Source organism: Gouania willdenowi, chromosome 17 (genome assembly GCF_900634775.1).
Source record: "Gouania willdenowi chromosome 17, fGouWil2.1, whole genome shotgun sequence".
NCBI classification, from domain to species: Eukaryota; Metazoa; Chordata; class Actinopteri; order Blenniiformes; family Gobiesocidae; genus Gouania; species Gouania willdenowi.
Genome location: NC_041060.1, coordinates 1,377,780 through 1,398,723, shown reverse-complemented (window position 1 = coordinate 1,398,723; position 20,944 = coordinate 1,377,780). Strand labels below are relative to the sequence as shown.

The 20,944-nt window shown below is 38.0% G+C and overlaps 1 protein-coding gene across 1 annotated transcript in view; it reads left to right on the top strand.

Moving 5' to 3' along the window:
• The window catches only part of LOC114478962 (nucleoprotein TPR-like), a 46,309-nt gene that overhangs the window by 10,423 nt on the left and 14,942 nt on the right, over window positions 1-20,944 (top strand). The window contains exons 16-39 of the mRNA XM_028472335.1: window positions 3,889-4,052; window positions 4,147-4,271; window positions 4,352-4,500; window positions 5,555-5,717; window positions 6,635-6,769; window positions 7,211-7,351; window positions 8,187-8,388; window positions 9,289-9,485; window positions 9,552-9,692; window positions 11,255-11,371; window positions 11,454-11,657; window positions 11,758-11,936; window positions 12,137-12,284; window positions 13,873-14,010; window positions 14,419-14,550; window positions 14,635-14,765; window positions 15,972-16,182; window positions 16,283-16,432; window positions 17,438-17,551; window positions 17,653-17,757; window positions 17,838-18,029; window positions 18,916-18,954; window positions 19,659-19,823; window positions 20,806-20,917. Of these exons, the coding sequence (XP_028328136.1) occupies window positions 3,889-4,052; window positions 4,147-4,271; window positions 4,352-4,500; window positions 5,555-5,717; window positions 6,635-6,769; window positions 7,211-7,351; window positions 8,187-8,388; window positions 9,289-9,485; window positions 9,552-9,692; window positions 11,255-11,371; window positions 11,454-11,657; window positions 11,758-11,936; window positions 12,137-12,284; window positions 13,873-14,010; window positions 14,419-14,550; window positions 14,635-14,765; window positions 15,972-16,182; window positions 16,283-16,432; window positions 17,438-17,551; window positions 17,653-17,757; window positions 17,838-18,029; window positions 18,916-18,954; window positions 19,659-19,823; window positions 20,806-20,917 (3,554 nt within the window). The remainder of the gene's footprint in view (window positions 1-3,888; window positions 4,053-4,146; window positions 4,272-4,351; window positions 4,501-5,554; window positions 5,718-6,634; window positions 6,770-7,210; window positions 7,352-8,186; window positions 8,389-9,288; window positions 9,486-9,551; window positions 9,693-11,254; window positions 11,372-11,453; window positions 11,658-11,757; window positions 11,937-12,136; window positions 12,285-13,872; window positions 14,011-14,418; window positions 14,551-14,634; window positions 14,766-15,971; window positions 16,183-16,282; window positions 16,433-17,437; window positions 17,552-17,652; window positions 17,758-17,837; window positions 18,030-18,915; window positions 18,955-19,658; window positions 19,824-20,805; window positions 20,918-20,944) is intronic.

Below are 20,944 nucleotides of genomic sequence, written 5' to 3'. Positions count from 1 at the left end.
TTATTTACACAGGCGCTTGTGGATATTTACATGTTTAACGAAAAACATTGCCTGTAACAATGTGAGTTAAAAGAGCCCTATAAATATAATCCATAGTATTTTTTCCCAAATTCCATATTTTCCACATACATTTTTTAAATTTCTGCTTATTTAGAAGTATTTAATCAATTTATCCAAAACATATTAGTTGTTAACTCATGTGAGGAAATCAAATAAATAATAATAATAATAAAAAAGAACACCACAATTAAGCAAATGTATTTAAAATTAAAATGTAATTTAAAATAATGTGTAAGCTAAAATTAATAGGTATAAGATATAAATTGTATTGACATGGATTATTCTGACTGCTACTATTTACAATATGTCACTTTGGTTACGTTATGAGCTATTGATAAGAACTACATAAAATCTAGGTTTGCGAGCCACTGTTAGTTATGAGATACTCTTGTGTTCAGTGCATGCAGAGAGACATAGTCAGAGGTTTTGCTTTGCTGAATTAATCAATTTATTACAGATGAACACAAATGAATCAACAACAATATCAAGTCAAGGAGAACAGGTGCTCATCTAATGCACGGCTGTGGGCCTCAGGGTCGGCTCACGGTTGTTATCTGGTCACTCCTCCCTTTGCCTATAGCACATGGCTGGGCCATGTGTCTTCTTTTGTTATAATATGTAAGACATTTGTGATTTTCAGGGCCCTACATACACAAATTATTTGGGTCAAAGCAAAAGTTTATATCTAACTATTCTTTTAATTAGACTAGTGCAGTGCCCGTAGAAAGTATGTCTTGCTATAACCGGGACGCCACGGGGCGGCCGTGAAACACCGTTCCTCGTGCCCCCCTGTCTCAGCTCTGCTACCCCGACACAGAATCTCTACAGTCGAAACAAATTCAACATCGCACACCCTTGAACCAAGCAGCAGCCATGTTGAAACTCTCAGGTTAATCTGAACCACACGCAGCTTCATAGATAAAAGATGTTTTACATTTAAGAATCAAACGATCAATTTATTGTCATTGGTTAAAGATGACATTTACTGTTGATTTAAAGCAATTCAAATTTTGTACAAGATTATTATTGATTTAATATTATATATCATTTAAAGGTCTATTCTGTCTGCTTATTTGATTTATTAGGTATATGAGTTATGTGTATTACGTTTAGTATTTAAAATAGAATTATTCCTATTTGAAAGCAAAATGCCCAAAATCTAAATTGTTAACAAACTGTCTTTTTAATGTTAATCTGAGTGTCCCAGTTATTTATATTTGATTTGTCTCTTTGCTTACGTACGTGATTGTGTTGTTGTCAGATTTAGATTAAGTTGAAATGAGATGTTCTGAAACTGTTTGACCTTGTCCCTGAAATTGGCAGCTAACAAGTTCACCTGAATATATTTTATGAAAAGAATTATTGAGTATAAAGATATTTAATTATAGTACCGTATTTTTCGGACAATAAGGCGCACCGGATTATAAGGCGCACTATCAATGAATGGGTCTGACTGGGTCTATTTTCATACATAAGGCGCACCAGTTTGTTGTTGTTGTTATTATTATTATTATTATTATTAAGACGCATTAAGCAAAATAAAATAGTCAGATAAGTCAAACTTTATTCAACTCATTAAAAAATATTACATAAAACATAAAATACAGAACAATACACTCACTTTTTCTGTTCAGTATGTTGAAGCACAGTAGTTATTTATTTGTTTATTTATTTATTCAGTTTATTTCCGACATGGTTACATTCACTTTTTTTTTTTTTTGTACATGCCGAAAAAGGAGACGAGAGAAGCAATTTGCTTATCTGGGTCCCGTCCCCTGTTTTACCATCGCAAATTTACATGGGTTTACATGTCTCTCTGGTCAAACATTCTTGAGTTGTTCTGAACAGTCCTTTTTTGTGTATTCTCATCTGTAGTCAGTGTTGTCTTGTTTTTTTTTTTTTTTTTGTTTTTTTTTTTCCTCCTCCTCTCTATCGTTGTTCGTGTTGGCCTTGTTCCCTGCCAGACGTTGTTAGCATTCCTCCAGTGCAAGAATAGTTCCTCTTTCGAAGGTGTTTGGAAGTTTTTTCCCTTTTCATCCATAGTGTCACCACTCGGGAATGTCTCTTTTGGACACACAAGTTTGCAGCTTGTTTTGTCTCTACATCAAGGTTAATCCAGCTGTTGTTAGTTCTATTGGCAGTGTTGTATTTTCCACTGTTAGATTTAACTTGTATAAACACATTATTATATCTTAGTTCATAAGCAAGGTAGTAATTTCATTGTACAGGAAAACGTGTTTCTAACTGCACATATGACAATAAACACTTTGAATTTAAATTTAATGTAATCCTTAATCACCCCACCACCTAGCAATTGAAATGAATAAATGACAGACCTTTTTTACTCTTGGTTTCCACATTTAATTCAGTCTCCGTAAAATAATCACAGTCTGAGTTTTGTTTCCAGTGTTTATATAGATCTGGGTCTATATCCATGATTACCATCAGTAATGTTGTTGTTTAGGTGGATCCCTCGTATTTTCCCAAGTCTTCCATCGTTTTGATGAGGATTGGTTTCCGTTCTCTTCTCCCAGTGGTGTGATGTAAATTCTGCAGTTCCTTGTCCACGTCTTTAAAATCTTTCCTCCTTTTTTTTATTTGGCGTGCCTTCCATGCGATGCTTGCATTTTTTTTTGTCAGGCTTTCATTAATAAAAACCTTCATTTCCTTCAGCTTTCTTCCTTGCTTCAGTAGTTCTCCTTTGAATTTCATTATCGTGAAGGTTATTTTTACAGCTCTGTTATCATTTTTCTTTGGCAGGAGATGGCAGGAGTTGATGTTGTCAGGGTTCAGGACAATGTCCTTCGACTCCAGGTAGTCAATGACCTGTTGTTCAATCGATTTTGTTTCTTCGTCACTCGCGTAACTCCTGGGTTTTATCTTTAGGCCTGTGATGATGACATCTTTCTCTCTTTCCTTTTGTTCCAGCTGTTCAACCCTGGCTTTCAACAATTTTATCTCTTCAGTATTTCTTTCATTCTTTTCTTTCATTACCTTTGCTTCGCTTTGTAGGTTTTCCAGTGAGTTTTCCAGCGTCTTTTCCAACGACTTTATCTCGGCAGATAGGTTTCGTAGACCCTCGCGTATCATCTCCTTGACCTCTTCCAAACCCGAATTGGGTTCTGAAATTAAATTAAATTAAATTAAGTTAAACCGGGCTTTAGGGACGCTGGGCTTGTAATCGGAGGGTTGCCGGTTCAAGCCTCACCGGGGCCGTCACTGTGGGATGTTGAGCAAGTCCCTTAACCCCGAACTGCTCCCCAGGCGCCGCAAAATGGCTGCCGACTGCTCCTCAGGGATGGGTTAAGTGCAGAAGACAAATTCCAATAATGTACTAACATTACATGGCCAATTAAAGGCGAAAGCCTGGTTTAATTAAGTTTATTTCATATATAAGGCGCACCTGATTATAAGGCGCACTGCCAATTTTTGAGAAAATTAAAGGATTTTAAGTGCGCCTTATAGTCCGAAAAATACGGTATGTTAAAAAGGAAACCATGAATAATAATACAATATATAATAATAATACCACACTTTAGAGAATATTACAAGGTGCTTTTAAATGTTACGTCGAAATATATTGGTTAAAAATGCTGTTGGTATTTAATAGAAATCTTACATTTTGTAAGTTTAGTTGGTAAAAAAAAGGCCTCAACACACATAAACCAAGTCAGAAGACAGCACTGAGTTATTCTACATGGGATAAGAGCACAATCTTTTAAACCTTGCTTTAAAATACTCACTCATTGTTTTGGATTTGTGATTTTTCTAAGAAGACGTTGTGTTGAAATGTAGCAGGAGTAAAGTAAGATGTTTCTCTTTTTTTAGTGTATCTGAGTTGGAGTCCAGTGTGGACAAACTGCAGAAGGAGGTAGAGCAGCTGAAGGAGCAGAGGAACCAGCAGAAGCAGCTAGCTGACTCCAACGCCAGGCAGAGAGACATGTTTAAAGCTCTGCTGTCACAGAGCACTGGCTTCAGCTTCCCTCCACAAGGTGCAGAAATAAAAAAAAAAAAAATCATTTCATTTTCATTAGGATTTGGTTTTGTGGTTTAGCTGAAAAAGACCATGTGATCACGTGCACGCAGGTCACGATTCTTCTGGACATGCTCCAGCCGTTCGTCCTTCAGTCCCAGCCACTCGCTCTACTCCTCAGAGGGCAGCAGCTGCTGAGTCAGCACAAACAGCTCAGACCAAAGCTGCTCTGAAACAAGTACAGTCACAACTTCACGTCAGCATTTCACCTCAGTTTTTAATCTGAAAATGTTTAATTCTGTGTTTTTGGTTTTCCAGCTCAATGATGCCTTTACTTTATATAAGAAGGAAAAGGCTGAGAATGACAGGATGCTGAATGAATCAAACGACCGTCTGCAGAAGGAGCTGACGGAGCTGCGCTCCAGTCGGGCCAAACTCACCTCGCAACTGGAATTCAGTAATAAGAGGTAAGGCTGTGCAGTTAATCGAAATTCGATAACGATTTTTTACGATTACAAAAATTACATAAATGAGTATAATTTTTCAATTATACATAGGTTTTTTTTGCTCAATAAAACAAATTTCCACGATTTAGATTATCTACAAAGAATGAAGCTTGGCACGCGAGAAAAAAATGATTAATACTAAATTTGAGTTGTTTAATGCATGCGCATGCAAGCTTCTCAGCCCCGCCCCTCTCAAAGCTAAAGCTAGCCTAGCCAGCAGGCCAACACGAGGAAAGTTGTTGCTAGCGGTCTTGAAACATGGCAGGAGAAATGCAGCAAAAACGGTTGGTTAACAAGCAACGCAAGTCAAATTCTCTTATATGGGAACACTTTGGGTTTGATGATAAAGATGAAGGCAAGGGCAACTAGCGGCCCACATCATTTTGTGTGGCCCCCAAAAACACACACAATGATACACAAATATACAAAATGACTATGAAAAACATATACATTTACACAAAAAAGGACAACAAAATACACACAAATTACTATAAAACACAAAGATTAATTCATAAATTACAAAACAGCAAGAATATACAGAAGGACAAAAAATTATACTACTTGACAACAAAAAAAATAAATAACTGAAAACATACAAAGCAACATTATTTCACAAAATATTCAAAAGTAATGACAAAGACATAAACACTACACAAACCCTTTGTTGTTTCCTGATTGGCCATTATTCTAAATGCTGACATGAATGTTGGTCATGTGACCTTCAGATCAGATACAATCACATTTGTGTGGCCCTGTTGTTGTAAAAGTTACCCATTCCTGACCTAGAGTGAAGACACATCACCAGCCAGAAGTGTTTTGTTTTGTGCAAAAGTGAACATACTTGATTTTAATGTTTGAGGAATTTTATTTATGTCTAAAGAAAATATTTTTTATTGTTTTTTTTTTTAATAATTGACCTGCCCTAATAAGAGCTGTGCTAAAGTAACAAATCCATCACAAAGCACATCTTTTCTTTACGCCATATGTATGATTGAGGTTGTTTTGTTGTCATCAGGTTTGAGATGCTCCAGGAGACGGTGTCTGCTTACCGCAGAGAGATATCAGCTCTGCAGGAGAGGAGTCAGAAAATGGCTGCAACGGCACAGCGACACGAGCACATCATCCACACCATGAGCCAGGACCTGAGACACTCCAATGAAAAACTGGCATTAGAAGAGGTGAGAGGGAAGAACAGCTGAGGGAGGAAGTTCATAGTGGCCTCACATCACCCTGGGCAGGTTTTCTGCTGCTGGAGGCTTACATCAAATAAGTTCCCATTTCAAAGTGTCCTCAATTCCATTTTTGTATCATCTCAGCGTCAGTTTTCCTTTGACTAACGGAAGCCAGGAGCATTAGGGATGGGTGACATTGACTAAAAAAATGTATCTGAATAATTTCTGGTATTTATCATGGTAACGATGAAAATTACGATAAGTTAAATATATAAATTCCCAACTTAAATTGTAAACAGGTTCCTTACAAACACAAATTAAATTGAATACATCAACACTAGAATTTGCTTCAGTAATAGCATTTACATATTTAAAAAGGCTACAATAGCTACATGCTCAAATAACTCATGAGCTGCTCTTTTATGGAATATATTTGTGCATGTGGGTCACTCCATTAGTGTTATTGTATGCAATTAATTTATTTCCTTTTTAATAATGACATTATTTTAACTGTAATAGTGTTTTTACAGTTTAATATACTGTAAACCACTGCTGCTGAATGTTGTTTATTCTATATCTGATAATGAGTTACATAAAATTTTGGTTGTATCTCACCAGTTTTCCAGAGAAAAATAGGGCGTAAATACGTGATATTGTTCCAGAACATACAGTTTTCATAAATAAAGACGTTGTCTGTTTTCTGTTTCAGAAGATTAATTCTGCATTTTCCCTCCATTTGTTGTGATCACGAAAAATCAAGGTCCCTACCATAGTTTTTAGTTTTAGGACAATTTTTATGCATTCATGGTAACCACATAAATAAATAGTTTTATTTATTTTTTTATTAAAAAGTTGGCGGAGCCCCTAGTATTTTAGCACATATGATCTTAGCTTTTGTTGACCACTGCATGTCACTCATTCAGGTGCGTGTGGTGAACGTGACCAAAGAGAGGGACATGCTAAGACAAGCCGAGAGTCGGCTCAGTCGTGAGAAAGAAGCGATGCTCGCAGAGCAACGGAACCAGAACCTGCTGCTCAGCAACCTCAAGGCCATAGAGGTACGCTTCACAGGAAACATGTCGCACATCATTAATGTTGATGATTAATTAGTAGGTGTTTTGTTAAAGCTTTGATTTAAAGTCATAAAATAAGTGTTTCAGGGCAAAAGGTCCAAAGTAATTCATTAGGAGCCTTTAAACTTCATATGTCAACCTTGAGGCTCGTGGGCCACTTTTGGCCCGCCAGGGCATCTAGTGCGGCCCACAGGAAGATTTTGTCTCAAGTAAAAAATACATTTAAAAAATATTACTTTTTTAAAAATGATCATATAATTTGTAGATAAAATACTATTAGTACTACATTATTTACAATATTATTGAAATGCAGTTATTTTCAAAAGCCTAATATTCTAGCATATGAAAGCTGAATTCAAACTGTATATTCAGGTTTTTTTTAATTGTATCGGTTCGTTTTTCCGTTTTAACGTCACAATTTTGCAGCTGACAATGGAGCGCACAGAGACTGAGACTCGTCAGCGACTGAACAACAAAATAGAAAAACTGGAGGCAGAAGTGACTTCAATGAAGACCAGAGTGGAGCAGGAAGTGGCACAGAGGCATGCCCTGGGACGCATTATGGATGTACGTATCAGGCTGTGTCAAACCTCACAGTTGTTATTTGGCTGTAGTTTGGTCTAATTCCTTTATTTCTTCAATTTGGTTAATTTAAATGACATTGATCAAAACTTAATCAATAAACCTGCTCTGATTCAGTGAACCCTTGATCCCTGAGGGGAAAGTGGGTGACATCTCGGTGCTGCTTCCGTTCCGGGTCCTTCTGGCCTGGGGTCCGGACCCTGCTGGCTCTGGGCCCACCGGCGGGTGCCCGCCGGCTGCCCGTTCCGTGCAGCTCTGGCTGTCTGCTGGGCGGGGGCCTTGGCTCCTCTGCTGGGGTCTCGGGCGGGGCGCTCTCTGGGCCCTTCCCTCGGGGGGTTGGGTGCTTGGGTGTGGGTGGGTGGGGGGGCTGGATGCTGGCGGGGGGCCTTGGGGTTGGTGGGGGTATTTATTTTGTTTCCTCACAGGAGTTAAAAACTTATGTTGTGAAGAAATGGATAAATATTTCTTTAAAAAAAACCCTGAATTTCAAAAAAAATTATGTGGAAAAACACGGAAGTTAAGTGAAAATTTTATTTTATTTGGAAAAAAAAAAAAATCAAATGGATTTTATAGGGCCCTGGTCCACCGTGACAAGGCAAAAAAAAATAACGGCATGAAGCTTCTGAACCTGGAAAAAAATCTATAAAATAGCTTCATCATTGTCATTAAAGCCGCAGGGTTCAAAGCGTCTGAGAAAAGTAGTGGTTTATTGTCCGGAAATGACAGTGATTGTGTTTATTGTGGCGTGATGATTCCATATGTTGCCTTTTTTTGGCTGTAGTTCAGTCTAATGCTTCTATTTCTTTACTTCTGTCTTCAGTCTCAGCTCGTGGAGGCTAAAAAGCAGCTGGAGACACAGAACACGCTGCAGCAGAAGACCAGAGAGTTGCTTCGTGGCTCTGAGGCACAGGTGGCCGCGCTGAAGGCTCAGCTTGCTTCAGCCTCCACTGAGTCCTCCGTCCCCCCAGGCAACGCAGCAACACCAGCAACCAGAGCTGCTGCCCTCAGAGCTCCACTCAGAGGTAGAGCAAGTTCTGTCCATTGGCTTCCTCCCATCACACAAAGACATGACTGTTGGGTTGATTGGAGTTTCTAAATCAGACATAGGCAAATGGCAGCCAACAAAACAGGAAGTTGGAAGTTATATGAAGCCCAACAGAAAATGACAGAAAAATGTCAACAAAAGTACACAAAATGATAACAAAGACACACTAAACTACTACTTAAACACAAAATCAATACAAAAATAGCAACATATGCAAAAGGATTTCAAAGACACATAAAATGCCAACAAAATTGTGCAAAATGACAAAAAATTACACAAAAAGACAATAACACATTATATAAAAAAACCAAAACAAAACACATTTGTCGTATTGACTAGAAAATAGACAAAATTAATTCAGAAACACACAAAAGGTCTATAAACACACACACACACACACACACACAAAGAAAACCCACACAAAAAACCTACAAAGACAAAACCCTTTGTTCTTTCCTTTATTAATGCTCAGATTGGTCATTATTCTAGAAATGTATTTATAAAGCGCTTTTCGCAGATAAAATCACAAAGTGCTGTACAGAGTTGTGGGTAAATTAATACAAGTGCAACATCATAAAAGCATAATAAAACATGGGTGCATATATACACCATAGATGCAGCATCATAAAAAGGATGTGTGTGTGTGCGTGCACCTTTTGTTTTGTAAATATAGCATATTTTGTGTTTTTCTTATTGAAAAAAAATCAGGGGTTTATGACAAAAAGGGCATAAAAACAAAGTTTTTTATTACATTTTTATATATTTATGGTTAGTCTGAAGTTCTGATGTGAAAAACACTTTGATAAAGGGGGCTGTTTAAGATATGATTCTATGCTCGTAGATTCTTCTGATTTAGAAGGTCTGTTTGTTTTAACAGTGCGTTCTCCAGTACCAGCAGCCTCACAACAGTCCAGCCAATCTGAGCAAGAGCTCTCAGACGTGAAGAACCTCCTGCGTACCGCTGAAGAACAGAACAGTGAACTAACGGAGCAGCTAAAGAACGCCAACGCTACAGTAGAACAGTACAGATCTGTAGTGTTGACCTTGGAGGACAGTCTGAAGAAAGAGAAAGAGGTACAGATAAAAAAAAGTCACTGTTTACGCATGCTTTGTTACATCTTCCCGTCTTTGTTTTTCTAGTTGCGCTCTCCTCTGGAGTTGCGGCTGAAGGAATCGGAAGAGATGCAGAAGCAGCTGGAAAACCGCATCCTGGAGGTGGAGAAGATGAAGCAGCAGGAGGTGGAGGAGAGAAGGAAAGCCGTAGATGAAATAGAGAAACATGTAAGAGCATCACGCACAGACTTTTCCCTCGACTTTACATGAACAGGTCCTCAACTGTTATTGAATATTATTAAAGAGTAACTAAACCCAAAAACCACTTTTTTCTGCTGAAATCAAATCTATTTGGGTATTAAGTAGTGCTGTCAATTAATCCTGAGGATTCTGTAATCTGTGGTGAGTAGGATGGATTGAGAGGATTGTGACTAAAGCGGAATAGTGAGTCTTGAGTATCTTGTTAGCATAGCATAGATTTTTCTTTGGAGATTTTACAATATAGAGACTGGACATGTCTTAACTGCTCCAAGCTCCCCGCCCACAGTCAATGCATTTTCCCCCCAAAGTGTAGGCGTTATAGATCAATAAATCAAAGATCATTTACTCACAAACAAACCTATACGGTTGAAATTGCTGCTTGAAAATTTGTTTTTATCTGCATTGTAAATGCTCTGTTTGACATTGTCGGAAAAGTTTTCTGCATTGCATTGTGGGATGTGGCGTCCCATAGATGGATGCATTTAAAGGTGCTGGTTTCTCACATCTATTCCAGTGGACTCTGTGCAGTTCAGGCGGTAACTCTGCAACATTGTTGGATTTTAATTTGGTCTAATCCGCTTTCACACTGCTCTTTGCTAAGCACATCAAACTTTCTAAACAACATCACACGGGCACAACATTCATCGCCTATTGGACAGAATACTACCACCTCCTTTTAGTAAGTAGACGAAAACAACACTTTGGTCAGAAAAAGGCATTTTTAAAAGGAAATCCTAAAAAACCAACAACCCAGAAATGTAATTAATAATAATAATAATAATTCCAAAATAACCCATAATCACATGATCCCAGTCACAATTGCGCTTCAACATCACGTCCTATATTTGGTTCAGGTTTGCTTTCTCAAATCGTAAAAAACCTATGCTTCACTTGAAGCGAACCGAGAACCACGTTTTACAGGGGACCAGACTTTGCTTGTTTGGTCCACATGGGACTTCGAGTGAGCTTTCACACCAGCGCAAAGGGACCAGACTATCCGAGAAACAAAGCATGGTGCGGATCAAAGAGGAATATGTTAAAGCACTCAGTGGTTTTACTTCATTTTTCTTTGATCTCTTGTGTTGGCGCCAAAAAACTTCCCAAAACATATCTGGTGTTATCACGAAAAATCACAAGCTTGCCAAAATTAATTGTCTAAATGAGTGAGGTGATATTACGGAGAACATCGAGAACAAACTCGATAAAAAAAAATCAACTCAAGCCAATCACTGCCGCCCTTGTCTGATGAAGAAACACAAAAAACTGTAAGAATGAAGGAAAAAAAAAACACTTCTATGCATCCGTTTACAGGACCCCACATCCCACAATGCAATGCACAAAACTTTTTCGACAATGTCAGCGTTTACAGTGGAGATAAAAACAAACTTCCAAATGGCAGTTTCAACCTTTTATATTGTTTTTACGAGTAAGCTATCTACGATCTATTGATGTACGAATCCTACAATATGTCTTTATCTTAAAAAAAACAAGCTTTAACATTAATAATATAATAATAATCCTTCTTGTAGGTTGGTGAACTGCAGCGCAGACTGAAGGCCAGTCAGGCTGAGCAGCAGGAAGCACTGGAGAGATCTACTGCTGCTGTCACACTGGAACAGAAAGCCATCCAGGACAGCCTGCTGCAGGTTCCTTTACACACACACACTCACATACACGGTTGGATCAAACCTGTTGTCAGATCTTCACAGGCTTTTATGGTCCTATCAGACTAAGTTGGCTGGGGAGGCACAGGCAAAGTACGAGCGGGAGCTGATGCTTCACGCTGCAGACGTGGAGGCTCTGCAGGAGCTGAAGAAAAGATTTCAACTGGAAGTTACTCAGAGGATGGAGCTGGAGGAGCAGCTAAAGAAGATTTCATCACAACTGCAGGAAAAAACTGCTGGCTGGAATGCAGCAGAGAAACAAATGAAGGTTAAAAAAAAATTAAAAATACCCGATTGCCTCACTTGGGTCACACTGTATGTTTGTATTAGGTTTGATGCTGACAAGCGTTCGTGTGACTTACCTGCAGGAGGATCTGTCCAATCTGAGTCGCCGCTGTAAAGAATTAGGGAATCAGAACGCTCTCCTACACAAACAGATGGATGAAATGGCCTCAAAAAGCCGTGAGATGCAAATCCATCAGCAACCGCTCGACGTCTCGTTCAGTGAAGAGGGGAAGACAACTGAGCAGATACTAGAAATACTCAGGTAGCTTTCCACAGGCAAAAACACACAATACTTTAAATTATGGTGCAGAAATTGGCAGTCTCGGTATTTGCTTTCCGCTGCAACTACCAAGTAGAATTCCTTGTACTGTTTTAAAATGTACCTGGTGAATGAAATCCTTTCTGATGAATTATGAATAATAAATGTCATCCAAATTGTGTTTGTGATGCTGTGCTTTGCAGGTTTGTGAGGCGTGACAAAGAGATTGCTGTCGCTCAGTTAGAGGCGTCTGACCAAGAAGCTCTACGCTACAAACAGCGAGTGGAACATCAAGACAGAGAGCTGAAGGAGCTACAGGAAACTCTGAATGCTGAGAGAGAGAGGATGCAGGTATGAGAACAAGTAAACAAACATGCATAAAACCTAATTTCCTCATCTGAAGCAGCAAACCATTCCAAGCCGATCTTGTGGCTGATGGTCATCTCCCCCATCTGTCGAAGTGCAGCGTTCTCCGCCCACATGTCCTCTATAACACTGAGGGCTATGTCCAATGCATCCGACGCAGTAGTCGTGGTCAGGACATGGTACATCCATTTCCTCCTCGGAGTTCTCAGAGGCAGAATGTAGTTTCTCTCTTTGCTCCCAACCCTCGGAACGAGGGGCAGAAAAGGAGTAATTATTCAAAAAGAATGGGGACAGCTCCACCGACGTCCTTGTGCTTTTTCATGTCAGGGTTAGGGGTTAGAGTTTATCTCACCGGATGTTGATGATCCACTTTTTTTGCAGCTCATCCTTTTGTGGGAACGTAAAAAAACTCAAATCAGAACTACATTTAGCTGAAGCTGTACACTTAAAGCCACAACAGTTGTATCTTGATGTGCTATCTTTTGTTTAGAAGCTAAACTTCCTCCTTTTGGATGTCATTGTGTAGACACAACCAGACGGACAGACACAATGAAACGAAACCGTGACTGCCCGAAAGAAATACCGGAACTACGTCATGTCTCACTGTGCATTTAGCCCATTTTAATGAACACAAGCAATAAATCAATCTGTTTCATAATAAACAATTTCAGATTTATTTAAACTTTAAATAAATATGAAATGTAAATTTTAAAGCACAGATTACAACAATAAAGCAAACAAATCTGTGGCTTTACCTTTTCAACATATCTGACTTCACGTTTCATGAAACATGTAAACATGTGGACTGCACTTCTTAAACACTCTCTGAACTTAACGGGACAGGACAAGAAAAAAGATAAATAGTAATTGCAGCTTTTGCAATTAGAAAATTGTGTTTTATGATATCGCGATAATGTGGCAAATGCAATTAATCGTTCAGCTTCGGTATTCATTGATATAAACTTCTAACTAATTTACACTATATTGGGGAAAACCAAATCCTACTTCCTGCTAAATTAAGACTACCGAAAATAAGTTTATAGGAAATCAGCTCTAAAGCAAAATGTAGACACTACAAAGAATACCATTCAATAATCAATGGCTGTGTTGGAAATATCACACTCCGTACTATACACTAAAAACTCAATGAGTATATACTGTTCATTATATACTATGTAAGTATGATGAGGATGGTGAGCGTTCCCACTGACGTATACTTCCAAGTTTCCCAAGATGCTTTTGGAACCTACAGCGTTAAAAACCTGAAGCACACTGAGGCTACACGGTTACACATTTCATGCCAACATTTCAGAAGTATTCAGAAACTAATACAAAACTTCCAGTTAACTTCAAAACAAGAGCCCTATTTACAAAAGCATTAAAAACTAATGCAAGACAAAAAGAGATGCTTTTGTTTTAAAAAGAGGATGTTTGATTTCTCGCGTGCTCAATCTTTTCATGCTATCTAATCTGAATGCACTTCATACTAAGTTTGACATCAGACTTCATATGAGTAGTACGCTGGTATGACATTTACAACACGGCCCACGTGTTCAATCTCTTTTGTCCTCAGGCTACAGCAAAGACTCTGGCTCAGCAGGGGGAGCAGCTGAAGAAGATGGAGACCGTCGGCGCACTCCAGGAAACCAACAGGATGCTGAAAATGGAAAGAGACAAACTGGCACAGGAGCTGCATCAATCTAAGGCTAAAGTGCGATTAATGTGTTTGTTTAATTTTTTTGTTAGCATTAGTTATTGTGTTTGAAATATCTGCTTTATAATGCTTGTTGTTGATTAATCCCGTAAAATACTTGTATCCTAAAGCAGGGTAACATATAAAGATGAGCAGGCTTTTTTTAATTGTTGATTTTCCTCCTTTTTGACCAAGGACGACAAACGCCAGATTATTTTACGTTTTCTAAGATTATCCTATCAGATTATCTTGTGGTCTGATGTGTATTAAGAGTGAATTTGTCCTGATAAGTGGCTCTGAAACGGATCGGCGCAGACAATCAGCCAGTTTCTAAAGCCTGCTATCTTTTGATTTTGTGTTTGCCATCACAGTTGCGTCATCACTGTGAGCACATGAAGAACTTTTTATTTAAAATTTCTTTATCAGGTGACAAAGCTCCAGTCCGACATCAGCCCACTGCATCACAGCCTGTCTCAGCTGTCAGAAAAAAATGGCTCGTTGCAGGCAGATAAACGGCTACTGGAGGAGGACCTGAAGCGATTGAGGGTCAAATCACAGGTATGTGTGTATGTAACGCAGGTAAATATTTCTCAGGGACGGTTTTGCAGTTTAATTCAGTTCAGATTTTGCGTCCATTTACAGCAACTGAGCAGCCAACTCAGAGAGGGCGACAGCGACGAGCGGCAGAAACTCTGCAGTGAGAGAGAAGTTCAGCAGAAACGCATTGCGCAGCTCACGGAGGAACTGGCCAAGCTGAAGACTGAACTTGCCAGGTAGAGAAAAGCTCAGATAAGCATACACTACACCAGTGGTACTCAATCTTTTCAGCCCTTTAGCGACCCCCAAAAATAAAGGTTCTAGAGAGCGGGGACCCCCACTGTAGCAGAAGGTGGTTGAACACAGACATGAACATTGAAGAACAGTCATGTGGAGACAGGACCATCTATAAGGAGGAATAAAGGGGAGAGATTTTTGGGGTCCATCCTTAAAGTCAGTAAAATGATGGTCCATTGTTCTATGAATCTGTGATAACCACATTTATTTATTTATCTGAATAATATCCACTGTTATCCAGGAACGTTTATTATTATTATTATAGTCATCTTAAATATGGAAATTATTGTTTTAATCAGAAATAAAATGGGTTCAAAGTGACCGAAAATGGAGGAAAAGGAGGTGCAATGGGATTTTAAAAACAACTGAAATTGGTTCAAAGTTGCAAATTAGAGTGACTAAAATGTGCACGCGCGCGTGTGTCTCTCTGCTTCTCAATCAGTGCTGTGCTGAGAAGTTTTTAACTTTCAGAAGCAGTTTACTACTTCATTGAATTTTTATATCTGTTAATGTAATTTAAAAGTTTGTTGCTTAATGCACATCTGACATCACGTTTTTTTCCTCTGCTAATTTATGTTCTAGGGTTGATTTGGAATGGATTATTATTCATGGTTTCTTTTTGTGTTTAATACTATAATTATATATCTTTATACTCAATAATCCTGTTAATAAAATATATCAGTCAGGCCAACTTGTGTCAAAGCTATTTTCAGGACAAGGACAAACAGTTTTCTTTCATAATATTTCATGAGATGTCTCTCACTTTTTACTTGTTTTTGTTCTACATCACCTGTTTTTATAATTTGTTAAATATTTTTTACTTGGTGTCGTTCTACCTCACCTTTCAATAAATGTTCCTTTTTTTAAATTGAGACTTGTACCATTTGTTATCATCATTGTGTAATTTTTATGATGTAAATTAAGGGAGCAAGCGTAATATCGGAATCAAGGAAATTGTCAGTCTGTATCGGTCATCGGCCAAGGCTGATGGGAAAAAATCGGTATCGGCCCTAAAAAACCCATATCGGTGAATCGCTAGTTCTTTGATTTGCTCACACTTTTGTCAGTTAAAAGGCGAAGGATGAGATCAGAACTTCCAGGAGATTTTATTCATCACGTAACACATCCTTTTTCTGTTAATTTAGGTCCAATGCGAGCAGTAACTCGGCTCAGTCCCAGCTGCAAGCCCTCAAAGACTCAGTGACCCGCCTTTCCTCGGAAAGAGAATCTCAGAAAAAGGAGTTGGCGATCAAAAACCACGACATCCTGGAGAAAAACAGGACCATCACACAGGTGAAAAAGATCGGACGCCGATATAAGATGCAGTACGAGGAGCTCAAAGTCCAGTATGACAAGGTGTGACGATTGCATTGAAAATGAATGGCATCAATATGTTATATATATATATAAATATAAATGTGGACTAAAATGTTACAATTTATATTTATTCTCTCAGCTGGTCGCTGAAACAGCCGCTAAACCAGGAAGTGACGCTGCTCCGAGTCAGGAGGTGCAGCAGGATCTGAACAAAGCTCAGGAGGAGCTCAGCAAGACCCGAGAGGAGCTGAACAGCCTGAAAGAGGAAGCTCAGAAAAAACAAGAAGAGGTGAGCAGATGTTTGAACTAGGGCTGTCAATAGATTAAAAACAATTAACTAATTATTCACACAATTTGTCTGTGATTAATTGCATTTTTTTATTTAAGACTGAAGCTTGTAAAAGATTATTTATTTATGGAAAATCATGGAATTATTGTAGAATTAATACACAAAGTATGATTAAATTTAAAGAACATCTTAATAACTTTCTTTCAGCTTTGAATGAAATCAGTTTCCAGGTTTAGCAAAATTATTTTATTTCTCCCCTTTTGTGTGTTTTTGTTTTCCTGTTTTTGGTGTTACTTTGTAAATTTTTCTCTAATTTTATGCATTTGTGTTGTTTTTGTGTTTTTCCTATCATTTAATGTGTTTTTTCTATTGTTTTGTGAATTTTTCTGTTATTTTGTGTGATTTTTTTTTTTTTTTATTGTTTTATTTAGTATATTCTTCTCTTTTCTCTCATTTTTTGTTTTTGTTTCTTTTTGTTGATATTTGTGTGTTCTTCATATAGTTTACAATATTTTCTCCTTTCTTGTGTGTTTTTTTTTTTGTGAATTTTTCTTTAATTTTTAGTTTTTTGTACTGGTAGTCATTTTTTAAAAATATTTTTTGTCATTTTGAGTTTTTTAGGGGTCTGCATAAAAAAAATCTTACTTATAACCACTTGTAGAATATAACAAAACCCAAACCTATATAATATATTAAAGTGCAGGCTCACAAATTGGAGAATAAATATTTCAAGAAAAGAAATTTGAAACTTGTTACATGGACAAAAGTTCAATAATGTAATATCTACTGACACAAATAATGCATACTCAGGCTAGGGGGTCAGTCGGAAGTAAATAAAACTGCATTGATTGGCATTAATGTTTTTTTTAACAAAATAAACATTTTAAATTAATCGATTAAAATAACGAATTAATTTTGACAGCACTCGTTTAAACCATTTATCATGTTTACTTGCTGTAATGCAGCAACAATTGTGTTCATTTTTAACTCGTTTTGTTTCACCAGGCCCAGAAATCCCAGCAGGAGTTGGAGTCGGCCCAAAAGGAAAACCAGCAAACTAAAGAAAAGCTCCAGGAGATCCAAAACCAGCTGACACAAAACCAGAACCAGCTGACACAGGTACGGCTCTGCCGATCCAACTATAGGCCTTCCAAAGAAAACAAGGGGAAGCAGAATGTTCTGTACTCCAAATAGAAACCACTATGTATACCGTCACACAGGTACAGACCCAGTTGTCCCAGTCCCAAACTCAGCTGCAGCAGAATCAGAACCAGCTGACCCAGTGTCAAAAGGAGCTTCAGCAAGCCAAGAACCACACACAGCAGGCAAGGAAACATATTAAGTGATATGTTTTAAATCCAGCATCTTCATTCATAACCAACCTCACCTCATTTTCTCTTTGTAGGTGCAAAACCAGTTGAAATCAACGCAGTCTCAAGCTCTGGCGCGTCAGAACCAGATTCAACAGATCCAAAGGGAGCTCCAGCAGGCCAGAGACTCTTTGCACCAGAACCTCACTAGCCAGAAGGAGCTCCAGCAGAACCACAGCCAGGAAGTCAGCAGCCTCAAAACTGCTCTGAGCCAATCAGAGAGCAAGGTGAACACTCCTAACCTGTGCCACATGTCATGTGATCAGTATGTACAGGATCGCATATAGAGAATTGGCAGATGTGGCAACGCTTGATATTCCTGCGTAGCTTTTTGATCAGAGGTCCAACATTATTTCATTATCATTTATGATTTTCTATTCAATTTTTTTTTGTGGGGTAAATTACATATTTGTCCAATTTTTAATTTACAATGAAAACTGATATAGGGTCAGTCTGTGTGAAGTTATTTGTTAAAGTGTTCTGTAATTAGAATCAGAAGTACTTTATTTATCCCAGGGGGAAATTACTTTAAAAAGTATTACAATAAACTATAAACAAAGAAAGAAAGTGACAGAAACACAAAGAGGTTAAAAAAGTGAGCTTGGTTGTCTCATAAAAATAACATTAAATTTACAATCATATATTTAACAACAGTAATAAAGCTCTTTATAAATAAATAGATTTAGTTTTTTTCAGCAAGGCCATTCTATCGCCATCACGCGCCCCCCAGTTTGAGAACCACTGTTAGAGATTAACCGTGTTTCTAAGTTAACTAAATAATTATTACATTGCTGATATTATAAATAGACTATTAATATAGAAAATATATGTTAAGGTTTCACTTATTCGGACAAAGTTTTTGAAGAAATTCACTCATAAGGACCCATCAAAGCAATCAGCAGACGCCTCTGAGGAAGACTGGCAGTTGACAGTTGAAACATGTCAGGAGATCAAAGTAAATTTCCTAAAAAGAGTTGTCTGAATACATGAAACTTTAACCTTATATTTTTTTTTTAAAGAAGATGACATGAACCTGCTGGAATTAAGATAGAAAAAAGTTTTTCTTTTTTCCCCTAAAAACGTATGATTACAGTTTTTAATTTCTTTCTCCAGGTGACTGAGCTTCAAGGTCAGCTGGACAACGTCCAGAAGGTGTGTATATCATTTTTAACCATCAAATAAATGTTCTTGGTCAAGTACAAAAACACTGATTTGTAAAGTTTTTTATACTGTGTTTTTTTATTTTACGTTATTTATATATTGAATATATCTGCCCTACAGTTCTTACATTTTGCACTATTATCTATTATGTTGGTATTTATTTTTGTTTCTTACTGTTGGCTCTTTTTTATTGTGCTTTTGCAAAAGCATATTTTACCCACTGGGGGATCAATAAGATGTATTATTCTGTTCTCTATTCTCTATAACACAGGTGTCAAACTTAAGTCCCGGGGGCCAAATACGGCCCTTTAGAGCATCCAATTTGGCCCTCGGGAGACAGTATAACTTAAGGAGAAAACATGAATTATTATTTAAATTAACAAATAGTCCTGTTTTAGATATCTCAAATTCACCAATTTAATGAAACTGTTTATATCACACGAATGCAGTCATTTTAATTGCAAATTGTGGAAAGAAAGAACTCTCAATTTTTCCACAAATCTTGCAATTTCTCTAAAAAAAAATTCAACTAAATTACACAAAAATTCTTTACAAAGTCAAGAATTGAAGTGAAGATCCAGCAGGTACTGATATTCAAAACTAGGGCACAATTGAAGTAAAAATTGTTCTATTCCCACCTAAAACCTGCGGCCTAATTGAGATCAAACTGCTCCATATTTTTTGTTTTTTTCCAGACGGTATCTGAGCAAGAGACAGACAACAAACGCCTGCAGGAGCAGCTATGCGAGGCTAACGAAGCGGGGCGGGCCGCTCCCAGTTCTCAGCCTACGACCACTTCTGACACAAATACTGTCAGTGACGCTGAGCATCAGGAGGAGCTGGAAAAGCTCAGACAGGAGGTACAGCTCCATCCAGATTCATCTCATTTAGGGCTGGGATAAACGATTATTTTTTAAATGATTAATCTAGCGATTATTTTTTCGATGCATCGATTAATCTAACGATTAATTTTTCCAGTTCGGTTTGACTCGATTTGATTATCGATTATCTCCCCATTAATTGACTAAAAGTAATTTATACATGTTGATTTACATATCTAAAATAAAAACATGAATTCCTTAACATGACAATGTATGTTTATTGCTCTTCAACTCAGAATTCCAAAATAAAAGTACAAATTAATGCATTCAGAGTCAGAGGTAGCATTAAAATAAACTTTCCCTTTACCTTAACGTGTGTGCGCGTGTGTGTGAGTGAGTAACCCGAGCAGAAGCTGTATGCCGTTTTGAATGATTGGCAAAATAAATGTTATAGTCCATATTGACAGGTGGACAGTGGAGGTGGAGTGCACACACACATGCGCGTTTCTGTGTCCTGAAACGGACTGAAATGTCCGCTGTGAAAGTAAACGGGAGTGCATCGCTCTGCAAAGGAAAAACTCCAATAGATGTCTATGTGTACAGCAAACATGCATTGTGTTTAATTTACAAATCAGGACGGACTACTAGGGTATCACAGTGGTCTGAAAATGTGTTCTTTCATCGCGTGCTGTTGCTGCTGCCGCTGATGTCACGGCAGGTGTTTCCTCCTTGTCGCGTTGACGCGCTGCCGTCTGGTCACACCCGGGATAAAGGACGAGGGTTAAGGGGAACAGCTATCTTCAACAAACGAGTGCGTGTCTTCACGGCCTTGCACTTTTGAAACTTGGAGAAACCGCGTTAGTTATTCTCCGGCGCCGCCATTTTTGTTTTGGTCAGACGATGCATCACTGCTCACATTTTACGTTGACGTCATCGATCACGTCGACACGTTCTCCCGGCCCTAATCTCATTTATTTAACCAAAGGTGTCTGTATTTATTTGCACGTTGTTTTTTGTGTAGTTGTCTGAGAGTAAGAGCAGAGAAGAACAGCTCAAACAACAAATGGCTGACAAAGAAGAGAAGACTAAAAAGGCTATTCTTGGAGCCAAAACCAAAATCAACCAGCTGAATGGTAAATCAATTTTCACATTCAGTCCAG